Below are 19,598 nucleotides of genomic sequence, written 5' to 3' on the forward strand. Positions count from 1 at the left end.
TGCTGCAGTGTTAAACAATGACAACTGGTTTCTGGAGAAAAAGAGACAACAGTCTGTGAAATTTACTTGGGCAGACCACTTAATCTGTTCTCCTATGTTCTGCAGGTTCCCAGAGGACTATCGCCTACTCCAAAAGTTATTTTGTGACGGACACTAGATACTTGTCTCTTGAACTAAGCTATAGCAAGGATGCTGTAGAGCCAACACCATACAACGCACCAAACCTGCAAAGCGAGGTACCTCCCGATGGCCCCAGCATGTGGGAAAGGTTCCATTTCAAATGCTGCTGCGCATTATCTCAGTTCCTTAAGGAATGACTTTTAATAATAATTAAAAAAAAAATCTGAAGGAAGCTGGAGGGATCACCAGAAGAGAAAGGATAGTTCTTCCATCCATCACCTTTTATAGATATCCTCTAGCCACTTTTCATCATCTTCCTCATCGTCCATCGGTTCCTCTGTTTCCAGGGGAGAAGGAATGAAGAACTCGGGTCTGGGACGTGGTTTCCTGATATGAGACTTCAGTCCAAACTTGCGCTTTAGCAGGTGGAACTGTTCTTTGACATAGTAATAAAACTCGTATTCGTATCTCATGCGCTGGTAGAGGATCTGTATTGCTTCTGGAGACGGGACGGTCTTTTTCACTGTCACAGTCAGGTTACCAAGTTTCCTATGTTCTGTTACCAAAAAAAAAAAGAAAAAAAGCAAGATGGTGGGTGCTGATTAATGAGACCAGAACTAGACATTTTTGAAAAGATTAAGGCATGGGCCTACTGCATCACTGACACAAATGAGCTCAATGCTTCTCATTTATAATGGATTTACCTTTAGTGCAAGACAAAAAACCCCAGATGTTTTATGTGTGACTTGCATGTTTAAGTATGGCTAGTTCATATGTGGCTTTTGGATATAATTGGATATAATCACTGAGGATCATAATTAGTAATGGTTATCTACAAATGCAAATTAGGTCAACCCAATTATGAGCATAAACTGCATGTAGAGAAACCCATAAACTTGCCTAGCTTTGGAAATTTTGCCTGATGCATGTCAAATATATAACCAGCACACAGCTGAGCTGAGCTAATCAACCACTTCCTATGTGACATACTACCTTGTGTCTCAGTCATGCTTCATTATTGTCCAAACCCGAACAGGTATGTATCAGCCTGAATCCACCTCAGGCTAGCACCTGAGGTCAGGGCATCACCCCATGACACCTCAAAACTGAATGTGCCTGTTGACCTTCTCGACCTGTTATACTGTTGATTAAGCTAAACTCATCTTCCTGTTGTGCCCTGGGATTGGAAGATTTCAGAGTGTTTCTCTTCACCTGGCAACTTTTGATTTGGTAAACATGAAATAAAACACACTGTTGATAAAGAATTAGTTACTAATGAAAACACTGCGTTGCCTCTTTGCGTCCTCTCTCACTAGATTATTCTGCTGCTGGGGATTAACACATTCAACTCTCAAGGCAATCTGTTTGCTGTTCCTACCCGATGCCAACAGCCTGCCAGAGCACCCTGCGTATCTTCTTCTGCAAGACAGAAACGTAACTGAAAGTCGATGCTGGAGAAGGGAACAGTAAAAGCAGGAAATATTGACCTGCAGCATCACTGTACCACCCCTTAACAACTGCAGCTTTCTTCAGAAGAGGAGATGGCTGTTACACTGGTGAAGCACTAGCTTCTACAATAGGTTTTCTGAAACCTCAGTGCTCCAGTCAGTCTCAGGTGTTACTCTGGGAGAACACGGTGCCCATGGAAATAGCAGCAATAGCCCCAGAACACACCTGGGCCCAGGCATGGAAGCAAGGAGATGTCAGTCAGACCTTAGTAAACACCCTTTTTCACAGCAAGGATAGTTAGGCAGTGCTGGGGGGCAGAGAAATTACAAAGGCTGTGTATCTGAAGGGTTTTAAGTGCAGACTAATTGATTCTCTCCTGTGGGAAGCCACTTGACTAGGGGACATCTTAAAGCTGTATTCCATGACTGCAAAAGCGATAGATTAACTTCAGTTCTGCCGGTCCTCACTTCACCTCCTTGCTCTTTGCTACAAGAGCAAGGTCTGTGTGAGAGCTGTCATCAGGAAAACATCTTGGCTTCTGCTGCTCATACTTTCCTTAATATTTATATCCTCTATTTGTGCTGAAAAGAGAATTCCCCATATTCTCCATGGCTACATAGATAAACTGTTGCAATGAAGAAGAGCTGGATTTCAATACGGAAAGCTAATTCTGATTGTAACAGCAGTTCTACGAGTTGGAGGAATTCAAATGGATTGGGCCATGAAGCATGGCACAGGAAAAATACTTAGGAGGTGGCAGACAACAAAGAACATTTCATGTTTCCCACAGGGTCGCAGCGGCAGTGACCATCCTCACTTCCAGAAGGAGCCCCTGAATCAAAATGGGATTGCATCATGGGCAGAGATGAGCCCATGTGAGGAGTCCAAACTGAGGTCTTCTGGAGCACCTGCCACACAGCTGAGCAGATGCTTACCGGCTCTACAGAGAAACATGTTTTCACAGTGGCTTACACGTAAGGCTAAGGGATGGATCCTCGTAGGGAAAGCAAGCTGTGCTTGGGATTTCACAAGCAATAAGTTCATTCAAAAATTATCAAAAATAAGTTTTTAGGGAAGAGAAGAATTTTAACCGAAGGCAGACTCTTTTATTTCAAGAGGCAATAAAAGATGAGTAAGTCCACCTAGCAATGATCTCTAGACAAAAAATATGCACTATGCAAGGTTTTAAATCCTGAAAAATACAACTGAAGGGCAGAGCACAGCTATGTGAACATGAGCTGCTTTCGTTACGTTTTGAATGATTAATGTTCATATAGTACAGGGTATACAAACCTATAAACACATTCTAATTTTCAGACAATGGACACCCATTTTCCGACTTCAGAGTAAAGGAAAGTAAAGAAAACCAACTGAAAGCTGTTCATGTTAACAGTGCTACACGAGACAGCAAGTGCTGCTGGGCAGGACGTTCTCATATTCATTTGATTCCATTGCATCACACACATCTGGTGCAGAAGAAAAAAAGTTCTATCTGAAAAAGGTATTCTCCCTCTCGGTTTCACTTACCAATTACAGCAGAGTAATGTGAAATGTAGGAGGAATGATACAAAGAGAGACCAGGTCGACTAGCTTATCAAACATAATACTGTTCTGAATCACAAAGAAGTTACTTAAAGCATTAATCCTATTTTGCATTTGTACTTTTAATTCACTCTCTGAAGTAAGAATGCTTTTCATTAGGTGTTAACAATTAAAACATGCTGCTCTGTAATTAAGTTGAGCTTTTACACCAAACTTCACTGTTTTTACACTGAAATCTCTGTCTCTCTACATATATTTAAGTAACTAAACAACTCAGTACACAAGAGTTCTTTGTTCCTTAATTACACTAATGTATGCTCTATATTTACAGATTATTTATCAATTTGTTTTATTTAGATAGGAGTAAAAGTATTAAAATATACAAAAACTGAACTGCAAATAAAGAAGTGATCTTTAACGTGCTGTCCAGCTAAGAAAAAGGGTGGAGGAAGGATGGTGCAATGTCTGCATTTGAGAGACAGGTTAGCATGTGAAGCACTGCCTGTACCTAGTGAATGGGGTGAAATATTTTTGATGAAAATATTTGGGTTCCCCAGTAGCTTGCTCTCTTCTACACCACCTTTACCCACATACCACAATACTAACAAATGCCTCTTTTTTTTCTAAATTCTCAGTCAGTTGTTCACGGTGCCGTTGATTGGTATTAGGTGAATACTCTCCAGGAAGGACACCATACTCAGGCGGCCCTTGGGTGAGAAGGCAACTGCTGCTTTATGGTTACTGAGTGCTTTTCAAGGCATTCCTCTTCCTGGGGCTTAGCTGGGAGCTCCCGCCAGCTTTGCAGTCTGGTTTTCTTTACAAACTCAGCAGCAAATATACACTACTAAGTATTGCATTTATTAAGCTTAAGCCTTTATACTGCTTGCCAACTTCATTTTTATTTTACAGAGGTTATTTCTGTTACAGAAAACTCCCATTTACCTCGCTGGAAAAAGCTCTTTACTTATACAGTCCCTCCAGGCCTCTAAGAGGGAAAAGCCACTTCTTACAGCTCCAGCTCCCTTTGGTGGCGGCTCCTCCCAGCAGAGAGGGGACACTTGTGTTCAGCCCAGGAGCACTGCCAACCATGACAAGGTGAAAAAGCCTGGTTTCTTGGGGGGGTGGGGTGGTCAGTGTGGGTCAGGACCAGCTGAAAGGGAACTTGCTGGTGACCTGTCAGGCAGGGATCAGCACCCCAGCACCCCATCTGACACAGCAGCCAGGTGCTGCCCATCACCTTCGTGGTGGGCAGCAAGAAAGCAGCGAAACGTACTCCTCCTCTGCATCTGGAGCAGTCACGCCGTAGGGTGACTGGATGTGTGCAACCCTGCTGTGCTCTATGCACACACCTGTGTCAGTAGGTGCATACGTACGTACAGACAGAAACACTCACACTCTGGAAGGCTACAGGAGCAACATAGGTCTTTTGGCTTCTGTTGGTTCGCTTCGCAGTATAATCATCAGTAACCCGAGCACGTACATAGCTGCGAGGTGCTGGCTGTCAGGTGCTGCGCCTGGCTGCAGGCTCAGCCTTCCGACACAACAAACAAACTTGGCTTTCTTTTTTTGCACTTGAATAATATTTAGGCTGGTTTCTTATCTTAAATGCTCTTAAAAGGCTCTTTAATAGCAAATATGAAGGAAATCACAGAACTTCTCCTTGAAGTCAGTCGCCTTAACTGCCTCTCCTCATCATAGAAGCAAAATGGAAAAATTAGGTAGATCTGGCTTAAAGCCAAAATAACAATCTGCATATGCTACATAAACCCAGCTGTCCCACCAAAGGACCCCCATTTTATGACCTTTGAGACAGCTAACCACATGGAGGGCAACAAACTACACCATTTACTTCTTAGGTTTTTTTTTTGGGGGGGGGGGGAGGAGGCGGCAGGGGAGGTTAAACTATGTTTGCTTTGGCATTCTTTTAAATTGCTAAAAAGAATGTACTATACAGTACAGTCCGCTCATGCCTTAAGTTAAGACTAAACTGGTATGCAGATAAAGATGAAGAAAACTAAATTCTTTTGGGCTACTGGGTGGTGAATATTTACTATTACTTTCCCCACTCTCACTTTTTCTTTTTTTTTTCCTAAACCAAGAATTCAGCATTACTCACTGCAGCAATCCAAACCATAGGGAAAAGTGGTTTTTATACTTTGTGGCTCAAAAAAAACCTTGGATTGCCATATTTAGACAAAATGATCCTAAAGGCATTCTCCACCTCAAAAGAGAATTTTGGAGTGATGCTCTCTCCAGCTCCCCGCCGTTTCGGTGGGTGGGGTGCAGAGGTTTGCTCCCCAGCGCTGCTCTGGGATGAAGGGGGAGGGAGCCCAGCACCCTTGTGGATCTGGCAGGAGGAAATGAGCCAGGATGGAGCTGCAGCAGGATGGCTGCAGGCGACCATGGGCTTGCCTGGCTAGAGCTTGCGGTGGAAAAACCCCATACGGAGCTCTCCTGCTCTAAGGCTGTGCGAACACGATGGCTGTCACAGATAGAGTAAACTCATTTCCTGGAACTACACGGGGAGGCCCCGCGTTTCAATCGTAGGCAGCTGAGCTGCAGCACATACCTACTTCTCCAGGGTTTTAAATGGAAATAAATGTATGTCACTGTGGTTAGATGTGACGTACAAATCGGCAAGAGCCTCTGCTTCATATGCCACTCGAAGAATTGCTGGTCGGCTGTGCTAGAAATGGTCTCCCCACAGAATATCTAACTGCAGCTCAGCAGAAAGCTTTCTGGCACAATTGATCCGCTTTTCAAACTCGAAATTTTTAGCTGGGCTCGTGAAGGAAGTCCTGGAAAGGATGGTTTTGGGAGAACAGATGTGATGCTGGTGTGTTTGGCTCATGAGCTGTCTCTCTGACGTTCAGTGGCAAGTCCCCAGGCGGGAGGAGGGTTGTGACACACTGTGGGCGTACTGTGAGACCGAGCCCCTCGTGTAGGCTCACATATGCTAAAGGAAAGCAGGGACAGTGGACAAAACTTAACAGGGTTACTGACCCAGAAGTAGTGCATTAGAAAACAAAGATGATGAAAAAGTATGTAGTAATCTGTCCCATAGCATCTACCACTTCTCTCTGTCTGAAATACTATGAATATTAACCTCCTTGCATCTAGTTTAGTCTCTTCTCAGTTCACATCAACAAGACGAGGCAAAAGTTTTAATGTCATCTAAATAAAAATTAGACACTCGTGCATATAAGGACAGGTACCCTGGGCCCACCAGCACTGCTTATTTTGCTTTGGCATTTCTGTCCTGAATTATCGTGCTGCTGTGATGACAGGGAACAGCTCCTAACTCCAGGAGAAGTCTAGCCCACTGGCACACAGCAATGTCCTGTCTCCTAAAGGTCCAATATGTACGTCCCTGAAAGAACAGCTCTCCAGAGCCATGGAAACTTCCAGAACTTGAGAGACCTGCAAGTCTAGGCAAACCAGATGTCCTATGTATCAAACAGGGAGCAAATACACCAGACTGTAATTAGCACACCTTCATGGTTTAACCTGGCAGGCAACTAAAACAACTCCACAGCAATTTGCAAAATGGGATGGGGGATACAATCAAAAATAAAAAGGTAAAACTCATGGATTGAGATAAAAACTGCTTGCTAGGTCAGAAAAGGAAGACACCATCACCACCAATAATTATAATACTACTACAGTACACAAAAGAAGTAATGCACAGCCCAGTTTCTCACACCTGAAGCTGATGCTCAGCTCATCATGACACAAAATCAGAACAAGTATAAAACATGAAGAAGGAAAAAAAAAGAAAAAAAATAGAAGACCGACCATAATGTAAGCACTACCTTGGGCCACTAGGGCTCAAAATACCAAAAGAAACATCTTCCTACAGTATGCAAATAACAGATTAGAAATGTATTGTGGACATCAACACTGCACTGGTCTGGCTGTCAACCGGACAACAGAACAGCCATAGGCATACAACAGTGCTCTGAAATCCTACTTGAAGCTATTAAAGGCATTATGCCACTACTACGAAAACACTTGCCTTACAACACATTCAGCAATGCAAACACACAACTTTATAATTCGTAAACAGCTACCACTCCCTGAGGTCTCTTCTCCTGCTGGGAAGTATTTATTATTAAATCTCCAACTCTCTTCTCAGACACTTCATGGTGCTATGCTTTTGCTCCTAGGAGTTCAGAGTTGTGGATCTGACAACATGGATTTCCAGCTACATGGGATACCTCAGCCAACCCTCCTGTACCACACACTGCCTCTGCTGCTGCCCCAGCCTGAAGATACGGGCTGTATCTCACACATGAGCAGATAACGAATCTCAGCAGCATCCTCTAAAAGACTCCTTTATTTGGTGCACTTTAATGTTGTGTTCCCAATTAAGGTAAGTTAAAACACAAGGGAAAAAAAGCAAAAAAGCTGAAAATTAATTCACATTGGCAGAGCAAAACAGCAGATTCATATGAGCAAGTGGTCAGGTACTTTTATTGATGTTAAGCAACTTCTAAGTTGAACTAGACAGAGCTGGAGGTGCCAAAACCAAAGTCATCTGCAGAGGAAATGCCAGGATTCTCTAGTTCGAGAGAACTGCTATGGTTGCAGTTCATACGCAATTTCTAGCGCATCTTTTATAGCTGTGTGAGTATGAATGGATCCAGTCTGGATCTAACGACTTAAAACCACAGTTCAAAAACAGGCCCTTACAAATCGCCTGTGAACAGTGCTGCGCAGCAGGTTACGCAGATACTAACACTATTGTTTGCAGAGAAAAGAGCAAGTAGCAGTGGTCGAAACAAATTTCAGCAGCACTGACCAGGAGAAAAAGCTTTACCAGAGGTATGTTATGCCTGGGACTTGGGAACCTACAACAGGCACCTTGCTCTTGTGCTTCAAGTCACAGAAGACTGCTATCTGTGATTTTTGTCTGCAAAAGAAGTGATGGAAGAGGCGTGCTGTGCAAGCGGATGATGTCTAAGAGGGATTCAGTGAGGTGGAGGTGTCTTTATTTCCATATATAGTATTGATGAGTGTAACACTGGCATATAGCATCCAGTTTGGTAACCACATCCTAAATCAGACATGGTATGAAAACAGCCTCAGAATGAATACTGGGATAGGAAGGGACATTTCAAAGAAAGATGATAAATACACTCTGGTCAGCTTACCAAAAAAAAGAAGATTGAGAGGTGACTCGTTTACAGCATCTGCATATTTTCATGGTGAGAAAACGATGGATACTGCAGGGTTGGAAGCTGAAGCTGAGAAATGTGGACTGGAAGTAAGGCACAGTTTTTTTAAAATGGTGAAGGTGATTAATCACTAGAACAAAATATTGCTATCATTTGATATTGTTACATCAACACCGGATAACTAAACCAACTCCACTTGCTGATCTCTGTGAAGAAGTAAGAGAAGTAAGAGAAGCTGCATGGCCTGTAGCACACAAGAAGCCAAGCTGGATGACTCAGTGGTTCATTTCAGTCTTTCATAGATGCAAGTTCCAAAAATCTTGCACGTGTCAGCTTCCACGTCTAGAGCACCACTTCTGAAAGCCTTTTTGCCAGTGCCTGTGAGACACCTCAATGGAAATCTAATTTTTGGGAGATGTCTGAACATCTAACTTGCTACCTTTTCCAGTCATTTGCTGTTCAAACGTAGCCATCACCACCCTGCAGTATCAGGCCTTGTAGGATTGTGAAGTAACACTAATTTTTGTTTGTTTGGGTTTTTTTTACATTTGAGAGCATGGCCTTAAAAATTAATTCTTAGTGCTGCATCTTCCTTTCTTCCTTGAGCGTACATATGACTGCTTATTACTTTATATAAGAATAACTACTGAAGTGAGAAATTACAGCAAAAATACTAACTAGGTCTAAAGTAATGGCCAGTGTTAACATCTAGGCACTGCTGATAGGGTATACAGGACTGGAAGATGCACATTACTGTATGAAAGCTGCTATTAAAATGGAGGAAAAAAGAAAGAAGCTATCAGTTCTCTTCTCACTTGTGAGAAAGTTGCCAGTTCCAAGAAGATTTTCCTCCAACTCTGCCTGCACACAGACAACCGAAAGCCCCGAAAGGGCTTTATTTCTCATTACTGCGAGTTACAGGCGGTCAAGAGAAAATTCTCTCTTTTGCCCTTAGGTTCTTTTGTGTATAATGAGTGACTGAAGGCGGCCAGGGGCTGAGGCACTGGTGAAGAAGGAAGAATGCTACCAGAGCAGAAACAACACACTGTTCCTTTCAAGTTCACCCCCTCTTGGCTCACAGCCTGACTGCCTTGGCCAGCTGCCAGGCTATCGGGACAAAGGCTTCCTCCTCTGGCCAAAACTGAGGAAAAGGGTCTGTTGTTTAACACAGGCAGACTTGTTTCAGCAAGAGAAAAAACTGAAAAGAAGGGGAATTACATTAACTGGAAGTCCTGGGAGAGAAGAGCAATCTCCTAGTGTGGCTAATGCAATTCTCACCCCGTGCTTTTCCCGGAGAGGGAATGTCTTGATTCAACCCCTGTCAGGCTGGAAGGCAAAGTACAATGTCTCAACAGGGCTAACGCCCTTCAGCTGCTGGGGTCTTTGCATCCCCCTAGGTTACTATGAGCCAGAAACAAGAATGCATCTTTCCTCCTTCCAGGAAGCCCCAGGCAATCCACTGCTCCCCTCCACTAACAAGCCTAAGTGAAGAGCAACTGTCCTGGCTCAGAAAAAGACAGAAATGTCTATGGACCCAGCAGACCTTGAAGAGCCTGACGGACAAGCCAAACATTTAGCTGTCTCAGGACTTCACAGTGACTGAGGCTACTGCTGCATTTCCACAAAGTCCTTAAACCCAAGTCAAGGTGAATTCACATCTGGACTTTTTGCCACCTCAGGCCTGCAGCCCCAGTCTGCAACGGGCAGCCCTGGTCTGCCACGGGGAACTTGGGACACTTGGGGTTGGTTCACCCCAGGTCATCCCCCTCCCTGGAGCCTCCGAGGGAGATGCTGTTGCAGATGCACTCACAGACAGGCACAGTGGCTCTCCATGCCAACCTCCACACCTCCTGAGTGGTACAGTCACACGTGAGGGCTGAGGACTTGAAAAAGGTAGAAGAAAATCCCTTGGGTTGGCATGACCCACTTGGTTCTGGGCACGGAAGCGCTTGGATGAATTGGGCTATCCCATAGGCAAGGATCACAGGATGCAGTGTCTCAGTATGCTATGGCATGAGACTTTCCCTAGCAATTATTTAAAACATATAAGAGTTTTCAGGAGCAGGCCCCAAATCAAGGAGAAGCATGAATTTCATCTGCTAAGGTTAATATAAATTAATACAGGATATTTTTAGGTGCTAAGATGCTATTCAAGTGCCAAAAAGAATTACACATTCACGTACTTGCTCTGTATTCCAGGCAATATATTTCCCTTCTGAAGGTCGGGTGGAACCCCATTTCTGACACATATTTATGAGACCAAAATCATCGCAGATTAAGGCCTCCCTAAGCACCTTGTGCATCTGCACCAGCCAGTAGGAAAGATAGCCTACTGGTAGTACCTCTCATTTGTCTTCAGTGACTTACATCATCAGCTCCAGCACACCTTAACCATTCCTGCTCATGCATCAGCACCAAGAGCAATCCGCTGAGGAAACAGCATTTGTTCAATGATCCTTTTTTAATCCAACTTGCATTTAGCATTGCTGTGCTGGCAGGGAAGAGATACACAGGCACATTGTTCTGCCATCCATCACCTTTGTACAGGAATTACATTCTCGAGAGCCTTAACTCTATTGCAGGTTAAAGGAATTAGCTGAGAACGGCAAAGAACACCCACAAATCGGAACGGGAGATTTCCATGGTATGAAAAGCCACTACTCTTGCACTTAGTCTTGCAAACTGTCTCATGTCTGCAATGTTTCAATCAGTAGTTTCATACCAGTGTTAGAGAGAATGGCTAGTATCAAAGTTTCCAGGATGACTGCACTGTTTTGATTTAATGACAATACTAGCCCTGACATAATGACTACTGTGCTTCACAGTTACACCACATTAAAATTTCCCTTGTGCTCAATAAAATGGGAGATAAAATGACCTGCTGTCTTTTTCCATTTCAGTATTTATGGGCACAAGTAAACATTAACACCTCTGAATGACAATAAAATGGCACAGAAACCAGGAAGGTTGTAACAGCAATTAGAAGTACTCTTGAAGGAAAAGGCATTTTTGGAGGGACTGAGGTTACTAAAAAGAACCCTGAACCTGCAACAAACCAGGTTTTTGTTGAAGAAAATTGCCATTTTCTACACCGCAATCTTCAGGAGTGGTGAAATAAAGGCCCCCAACATTCTTCATGAGACACACAATGCTAAAGGTTGCATCAAGATAAAGAAAGAATCCCTGTTGTGGCAGGTTGACCAGCAGCCAAGCAACCATGCAGCTGCTTGCTTACTCCTCCTGCCCTCAAATGGGATGAGGGAAAGAAGAAGAATAAAAAAGAGAAAGCTCACGGGTAGAGCTAAGGACAGTTTAATAGGTGCGGCTGGAGGGAGGGTGGGAAGAAAAAAACAATGCAAAGGAAATCCCTCATCACTTCCTACAGACAGACCACAGCTCAGCCAGTTTCTGAGCAACAGCCACCTTGGAAGCCAAAACCCCTCCTTCTCTCTCCTCCACCTCTGTTTTTACTGCTGAGTAAACTGATGTTACATGGTACGGACTATCCCTCTGACCAATCTGGGTCAGCTGTCCTGGCTGTCTGCACTCCCAATCTCTTGTCCATCCCCAGCCTACTGACAGAGAGGGCAGAGTGAAGGGCACAGAAGGCTTTGATGCTGTGTGAGCTCTGCTCAGCAACAGCCAAAATACCAGTGCGTTGTCAGCTTTGCTTTAGTCACAGATCCAAAGCACAGGACTATATAGGCTGCTATAAGGAAAGTCAGCCTGAACCCATCCAGAGCCAGCAGAGTAAAACGGCCACTGCCAGATCCAGGCAAACCCGACACACCTGTCTCTAGGAAATATAAACCACACACCGAATACACCCATAACACAGGCACAATGTGTCAAACAAAGTACCCACTTAGTCACCATGCTGAGCATTTGAATGGTGGCCAGTACCTGATGCTTGGAGGAGTGACAAAGCACAGACTGTGTCTTCCCCGGCGCAGTCTTGCAGCTTCAGGTGCTCAGCAGCTATGTGCCCCTCCAGCCAGAAGCTGCATGGATGGCTCCTACACACAGTGACAAAAGCAACTTTCTCCATGACAGCAGTGGCTTTGCAATCCTACCGAGGTTTTGATCATCAGCATGCTCTGTTGCAGGGAGTTCCACACACCATAGTTATTTGTTGGTTAAAAAAGCCAAAAACATGACCAAGACCACCCAACTCTTTATGTCTATTTTAAACTTCTAAAAACTGGTTTTCCCTGGGAAATCAAGAATAATCATTCTGCATTCAATCTCTTTGCACAGTTCATATTTTGTTTCTAGCTTATCCCACTTCAGCTGTTGCTTTTCCAAACTCAGTCTCTTTATTAAATTTATTTTCCTATGAAAGCCATTCCATGTCCCTGGCCACCTCCCTTGCTCCAGCTCTGTACCTTTTCTATTTCTGTTAGATCCTTTTTTTGAGACGTGATTAGAGCTACAAATAATTAATGGAAAATGCTGCCATTTGTGGTTAAAGTGCCATACAACACAAGTAGTTTTAACTTGTTTCATATTTAAGGATCAGAAGTAAATTATACCCTATGTGCCTTTACCGCAGATTTGAACTGCTGCTTGTCCCAAAGCACAGGCTGAGAACACTTCTTTAACAAAAAAGGCAACTTGGGGCAAGAGATTTCTTCAACTTCATAGGCTAACTCTAAAAGCCCACATGAAACCTGCAGGTATATTTAACTTATCTGGTAAAGTAACACAGAAAACGTCCTCAAGAGCCAAGAGCTGAGATTTCAGTGCCCAATGTCAATAGATATTCATCAAAACAAAAAACCTGTATGAAACCCTATCCAATTTGCTAAGCTTACTAGAAGAACAAATGCCTAGATTTTACTGCCGCCCGACAGTTTGAAGAAATCCTGAAACCATAAATGATCAGCTTTAAAAAGTCTGCAGACAGAAGGCACCACGGAATATATTATGGTTGGTTGGGTTGCTTGGCTTTTTTTTCTTTTTTTTTTGAAACAGAATATTTTAATGAAATTCTGTGGAAAACACGATGAAAACGTTATCTAAGACAATGGCACATTTAGGATTCCCATAGTAACATAAACAACTAAAAAAACCCCAAAACAAAAAACAAGGGAGTTTGAAAATGCCTGTCCAAAAAAAAAAAAAATATCAAAAAACCTCTGGGGGGCTTGGTGTTTGCTTGCATATGCATAGAAGGGACACCTACCACGACTGGTGTGTATACACATGGCAGCAGGGCCTTAAGGCACATGCATTGACCCAGGCTCAGCACTCATCAGGAGAGTGCTCAATATACAGGTCCCAGAATCCAGTTCGGTGTCTAGAGGGAGGCCAAGTTCTCCTGTAAGCCCACGGGCACTGGGAACATGAAATTGTGACTCCGAGCTCTTTAAAAATACATTCCTCACAGGCTGCTCTGGTGTGGCCAGTCACTATGGTCATCACTTTCTAAACAAACACGGTTACCCAGGCACATCATGTTCAGCTGACACTTCATCCATCTGTTTGCCACAGTGGTTGACAGCATTTCTGGCACATTCCCAGAGCATTTAATTTTGTTAAGTACATTTATTGAAGAAATGAAAGCCCCTAAACTGAGCAAATACAGAGTCCTCATAAATATAACTACTTTTTTTTTTTTTTAATTTTTTATTTGGTCTGAGTAACAGCGGGAAATGAAAAACCACAAGGCTGAAGGAAGTGAAGGAACTATTTATGTAGCATGGGAAGAATTAAACTGAGATTCAACACTTTAAAGTGGGTGACATCTGTTTATCAAAATACTTTTGTTGTCTCTCTTTTGCCTTTGATTATCCAGTCTGTCTGCTAAGACTTAGAAACAGGGATGCAGTGCTGGATTTGTCCTTTGATTTTAGTGGCAATCTGTGGAAGTTCCACCACTACTTTGAAATCAAAATGTTGGTCTGGCATTGTCAGTTGCTAATAAAATATACCAACGTATCACGTGCCATTTATTCACAAAATTACTCACATGTGTGTACACAACGTGAAAAGCTGTGTGGGACCAGCAGTTTCTCCCTTTCTACAGATGAGATGCAAACTGTCTATGCACTAACTTTTTACTTCTGTTAAAACAGAACCTGTTGAACAAGTGGCACGTACACCAAGATGTGGTCTGGAATGATAACTGAATAGCCGAATTAAGCAGGGACTCAAGCCATTGATTTCTACAAGTAGCTTGCAAAAACATGCACCAAGGAAAATAATTTTCAGTGATTCAAAGCAGAACCTTTGGCTAAGTGGTGAGTCTGCCCTTAAAATAGGCTAAATAATGTATTCTGAAACTGCACAAAGTACTGGAGCCTGCCAGGGACCACATGCCATATTCCACCAGCAGCAAGAGGCAGTGCCAAGAAAAGGCTGAAATTCAATATACGAATATGCTTTGCAACTTTACCACTGTTCTGTTGGTTGAAGTTCTAGATGAACTGGGCTGACATTTTTGGTAAGCTGTTTGCTAAAGTGTAAGACGGCAGACTGAGGTTTCATGCTATCAGCCACCTGCATTGGCCTTGCTGCACCAAAGCTGTACAAGCTGCAATTCGTCCCTGTTGTCAGCTATATAAGAGATGAAAATGGTTGGCTATGAAAAAGGTTTTTAGTCCCACATGAGCTGTTCTGGTTTTACTGGGATGTATATATGTGTAGGTCGGGGTGTGTGGGTATGTGTGTGTGTGTGTGTGTACACACACACATCAGGATAATGTCTTTCTTTCAAGGGCTTGAACACCAGCAGCACTCATCTTGCCCTTCTTCACCATGCTGGCTGAGAAAAACAATTTGCCATTTGCAAATAAGCAAAATAATCTGTTTCACTGTGGTTAGAAAGAGCATGCATGCTCCATGCTTAGCAGCTCACTTGATCATTAAAGAAAATCAATTGGTTTAACACACAAAATTGTGGGCTAAACTAAGTAGTCAAACCCAGGAAGGAGTGTGACTTCTTCAAAGTGTTATTTGGCATCCAGGATTCACAGATTATACCCTGTCCCTACTGGCTTACAATTATCATCACAGGCACTCAAGATATCACTTACTGAACTAAAGTAAAAATGGAAATGGATAGGATAAGAATCTAGAGGGGGGAAAAAACCCCAAGACCATAAATGCAAAATCCACAAGTCCTGAAATAATAACCCTAGGGAAGACATGGAAAGCACAATTACCTCATAGCATTATGGTGAAACTGGACAAACACTGGTCCCTGTGAACCAGGATTGAGTGTAGAAAAAGAGACTGGGGACTCCTGAAACACTGATACAAACTGCGGTCAGTGCAAGACCAGAGATACATCTCATGTGCAGAATACAAAAAGTGCTGAAGAGAACATTGAGGAAGCAACTGGTGAAATTACTTCACTTCCAAATACCTGAGTGGGTTTCTTTGACCATCATCCCATACCCCAGCTGGTTCTGCCATACTTCATCCTCTTCAAGATCCCTTCGTAGTTCTACTATCCTAACTCCTTCCCCAGGTTTCCTGTCTTCTGCAGTTCATTCACATAAAGCATTCTTCTAGCAGCTGCTTCTGTCACCACACAGGGGTTTCTCCAGAGTTTACTCAAATAGATCTTACTCTTTATTCATCTCCTTTGCTCTTGGCAAGAAAGCCCTGGGCTTCTGCCATTTGTTTGCCACACAGGAAACTAGGTCACAGACTTTGCTCCTGGAAACGCTGCAGGAAAAGATACTATCAAGGGTGCTAAAAAACCCCAAACAAACCCCACCAAAAAATCCCAAACAACTCCACCAAAAGCTCAGCTTAAATAACACTGCTTCATTGTGTGCTATCTGTTGGATAGTCAAGGAGAGCACTAAGCAGCATGATATAAACTTTGTTTTATATACATACTTCTTCCTCACTCCTACAAACACTACTGCATGCCAACCCCTTGACAACATCCATCACTACCCAACTGTGTGCCACTATACAGCATGAGTGAGAAATACTCCTGCTGCTGAACTAGAGGGCAGCCACTCAGGGCATCAAACCACCCCTCGGAGAGATAAACAGCCGTTTATCTTCTCTTCATTGATCACACAGAGAGTTCCGTTTCCCTGGTACATAACTTAAGCACCTGACATGAAGTAACATCAATACCCAGTGAAGTAAATCAGGTTTGTCAGCTGGCTGAAGACTCTTCAAAGATCAGTCATAGCTACTGCAAAATTGGCAGAGCTCTTACAGGGACAGTGGACAGCAGAAGAAAACTTTAAAAAAATAAAAATACCACTTCAATGCCCAGCAAAACATTTTGTGGTATTTAGGTTAGAACAGAGTTTTCTGTGAATATTTTCATTCAACATTTTAAATAAATTTGCTTTGGCTATGCTCTCATTCATGTCATGTCCAATTTCCACCAGCTTTTCAGAGATGTATACCATCTATCAGCCACACATTAACCCCTCTTCCATTTAATGCAACAGGAAAAGCAGATGTTCTTCCCCAAGCAGTAAGCCTCTGAACATCCCAGAAGGGCTGACAGCACAGCTCTGCAAAGCACTGGTGGTTCTGGCCAGACTGCCCATACATGCTCTTTGCAAGGCTGGCATGCATCAAATGCTCTGCTCTGCTCTATGTGTTGGCGTGCTCCATGTCTTCCCTCAGCAGAGGCTCAACACAACCAGCCTCTGGGCTCTCCCAGTAACCTGTGCTGCATTTCTTCCTGGCTAGAAGCAAGCAGGCAATGAAACCACACACCCTCTCCCTCCTCTGCTCTGTCTAGCTCTAACAGTGTTCTTCATCCAACTCCTTTTCCCTTTCTGCTCTGCAAAAAGCAAGACATCAAATAATGTAGCTGTTAGACTGTTTCAAACTGGAGCAGAGTGGGCAAGCAGCAGGAGGGGCAATGACCAAGACAAGCATACTGACTTCACTCTAAGCCCTGTATTTCCAGGCTCTGTAATACCAAAGAGGGAATATAGCGACTCACAGGGATGCGCGTACCCCAAGTACAGCATTACATCACACAGCAGCACAACTGCTCAGGCCCTCCAAAACTCAGTTGAAAGAAACACTATGGAAGATGACAGACCACTACAATGACCTTGTTTAAGACTTGCACGACACAGAAAGTCATTAGAATCATGCCACAAGAGGCACAGGAATAGGCTATATTGTTTTGTCATTGATCTGGCAGAACACAAGAAGAAAGGTTTGTTCCTATAGTGGATGTGCAGAGCTGATTAATCCCACAGTTACAGGGAAGCCAGACCAGAGGAGTCAAAGAAAGCCTTGAGGAAAGCAAATGGATTTGAAGAGAGAGTATTTCAGGGCCTGAGAAGACAGCAGGAGCACTTGCGTGGGCAGATAACAGATGCTGCTCCAGACTTTCAGCAAGCAGCAGAGAAATGCTGGGGTTTACTTGTTGTTTTAACTTGAGCAACTAGAGGAAGATGACAACTTAAGGCACTGCCCCCTGGACAGCTCTTCCATTTCTCCCGAGTCTCCAATTATTATTTTTTTCTTTCTCCTCAATACCCTCATTTCCCCTGAGTATGTGCTCATCAGCAACTTGCATTCCCCAGAAATCCTCCCACTAGCTATCTGGAAAGACATTCACGCTCGAGGGCATAACACTCTTCTAACATGTAGATGCCTTTAAAACCACAAGTCATCTTCAGAAACCAAATTGCACAGAGGTGCATGAAGAATTCCTCCAAGATCTATTTTGGATGCAAGTGAATTCAGCCAACTCACAAACATCAGCAGTAATTTCAATCCAGTAAGCATGTTTGGTATTCTGGAAACCTTCTCCCAAACCACACACCTCCTTGCACGTGCGCTTCTTTCAAAAGTATTTTTCCCTTGGTCTGTTTTTATGCTCACTTTTTGCTCTCAGCCTATATGATAAAAAAGTTTTCTGGGTGAGCCCTGGAGAACTGAGCCGACCAAACACTAATGTTCATATGGAATTTATTTAGAGGAGGGGAAAATCCCTTAAGTTGAGTAGTTATGTTATTTTGAACTGGTTTTGTATTTTATGCGTACATAGTGGAGCTGGAATTTCAGGGCTGGCTTTTGTTTGCATTCATCATGAAGCATTTGTTATATGAGCTGCTGCTACTGCTACCAAAACAGCTGCTGCTCACTGCTAGAAAACCAGAGACCAACTCAACAGTTCCTTTCTTCCTCTGGTAAGTCCAGCTGGCAAACGAGGCCTGGTGTTTCTACAGAAAATCACCTTTGTTTGGCTTCACTGTCACCCTCGCCATCTTTGGCCAACCCAGAACACGGACGTGAAGGAGAATGGATAAACTGGAGCCAGAGCGGGTAGGCAGCGATACTCCCAAATCACTGACAACTGTAGATCAGAGCTGCAGCTGTATGCACTCCCTCCCCTTTGCAACCAGTGTGGTGCCTCAAAACGTAACATCTTCCCTTCAGTGGCTCTCCAGATCTAGCCAGGATTTAGCTTTTCTGTCCTGTCTCACCGTTTTTCTGCCCTCTGGAAAAACAGAGCCATGGTGTAATCCAGCTTCGCATCAAGATTTCTTTGCCATAGAAATGCTGGTGCCCAGTGGCTGGGGCGCTCTGCAGGGGCCACTCAGACCATCTGTGCTCTTTCCTACAACCTCGACACAGCCCAGGCCCCAGATCATCAGCGGACTTCAGTCCTGAGTGCTGAGGACAGATGTCTTTAACTGCATATATGTTGAATTTGAGCACATTGCTAAATCAATTGATATGATTAATAAACCACTTCAGTGTAGTTCTTGTGACTTCCCGGGAGTTTCACACTGGCAGTGATTTATCTCACCTCAGCTTAATCTTTTTAAGAGAACATTTGTCCCAGGCTGGAGCACAGTTCCTACAGGACTCCCCTGTTTGTTTAAAGTACAGGGAGACTACTGAACAATGAGTGCTCACTTCTTCAACCAATTATACCCTGCCAAAGAACTTTCTCATATCCTGAAAACTTGTTTTCTTTAAGAGCTTTTGGACAGAGATCTTGCTGAAAACCACACCTGTACCATCTCACATCCCTGCACTTGCCGAGTCCTTCAAGGAACTAGTAGATTTGGGAGGCTGTAGAAACGCCATACTGACTTTTCTCAACTGTCTATGAATCCCATTCTTTATTATTGTTCCTACCAGTATAAAAATTGTATTCTTTTATCTCTTGCTGTCCAAGTGACCATTACAGCCCTTTAAAATCTTATGGTCATGTTAACTACTTTCCATTGTTCCAAACCAGCTGCCGACTGAAAGCCAGGACACACCACAAATTTGTCATATTCAGTTTCAAAGAGATCCTTGGAGAATACTGACTCTGATAGCAGCATTCCTGAGGCTGCCAAGGAGGTAGGT

The 19,598-nt window shown here is 43.4% G+C and overlaps 1 protein-coding gene across 1 annotated transcript in view; it reads right to left on the reverse strand.

Annotated features, from left to right (window-relative positions):
- Positions 1–395: 395 nt before the first annotated feature.
- Positions 396–19,598, reverse strand: part of UST (uronyl 2-sulfotransferase) — a gene marked incomplete at its 3' end in the record, with an annotated part of 159,190 nt that continues 139,987 nt past the window's right edge. Inside the window, exon 8 of the mRNA XM_084261925.1 lies at positions 396–676. Coding sequence (XP_084118051.1) covers positions 396–676 — 281 coding nt within the window. The remainder of the gene's footprint in view (positions 677–19,598) is intronic.

Source organism: Gallinula chloropus, assembly GCF_964237585.1.
Source record: "Gallinula chloropus genome assembly, chromosome: 3".
In the NCBI taxonomy this organism is placed as follows: domain Eukaryota; kingdom Metazoa; phylum Chordata; class Aves; order Gruiformes; family Rallidae; genus Gallinula; species Gallinula chloropus.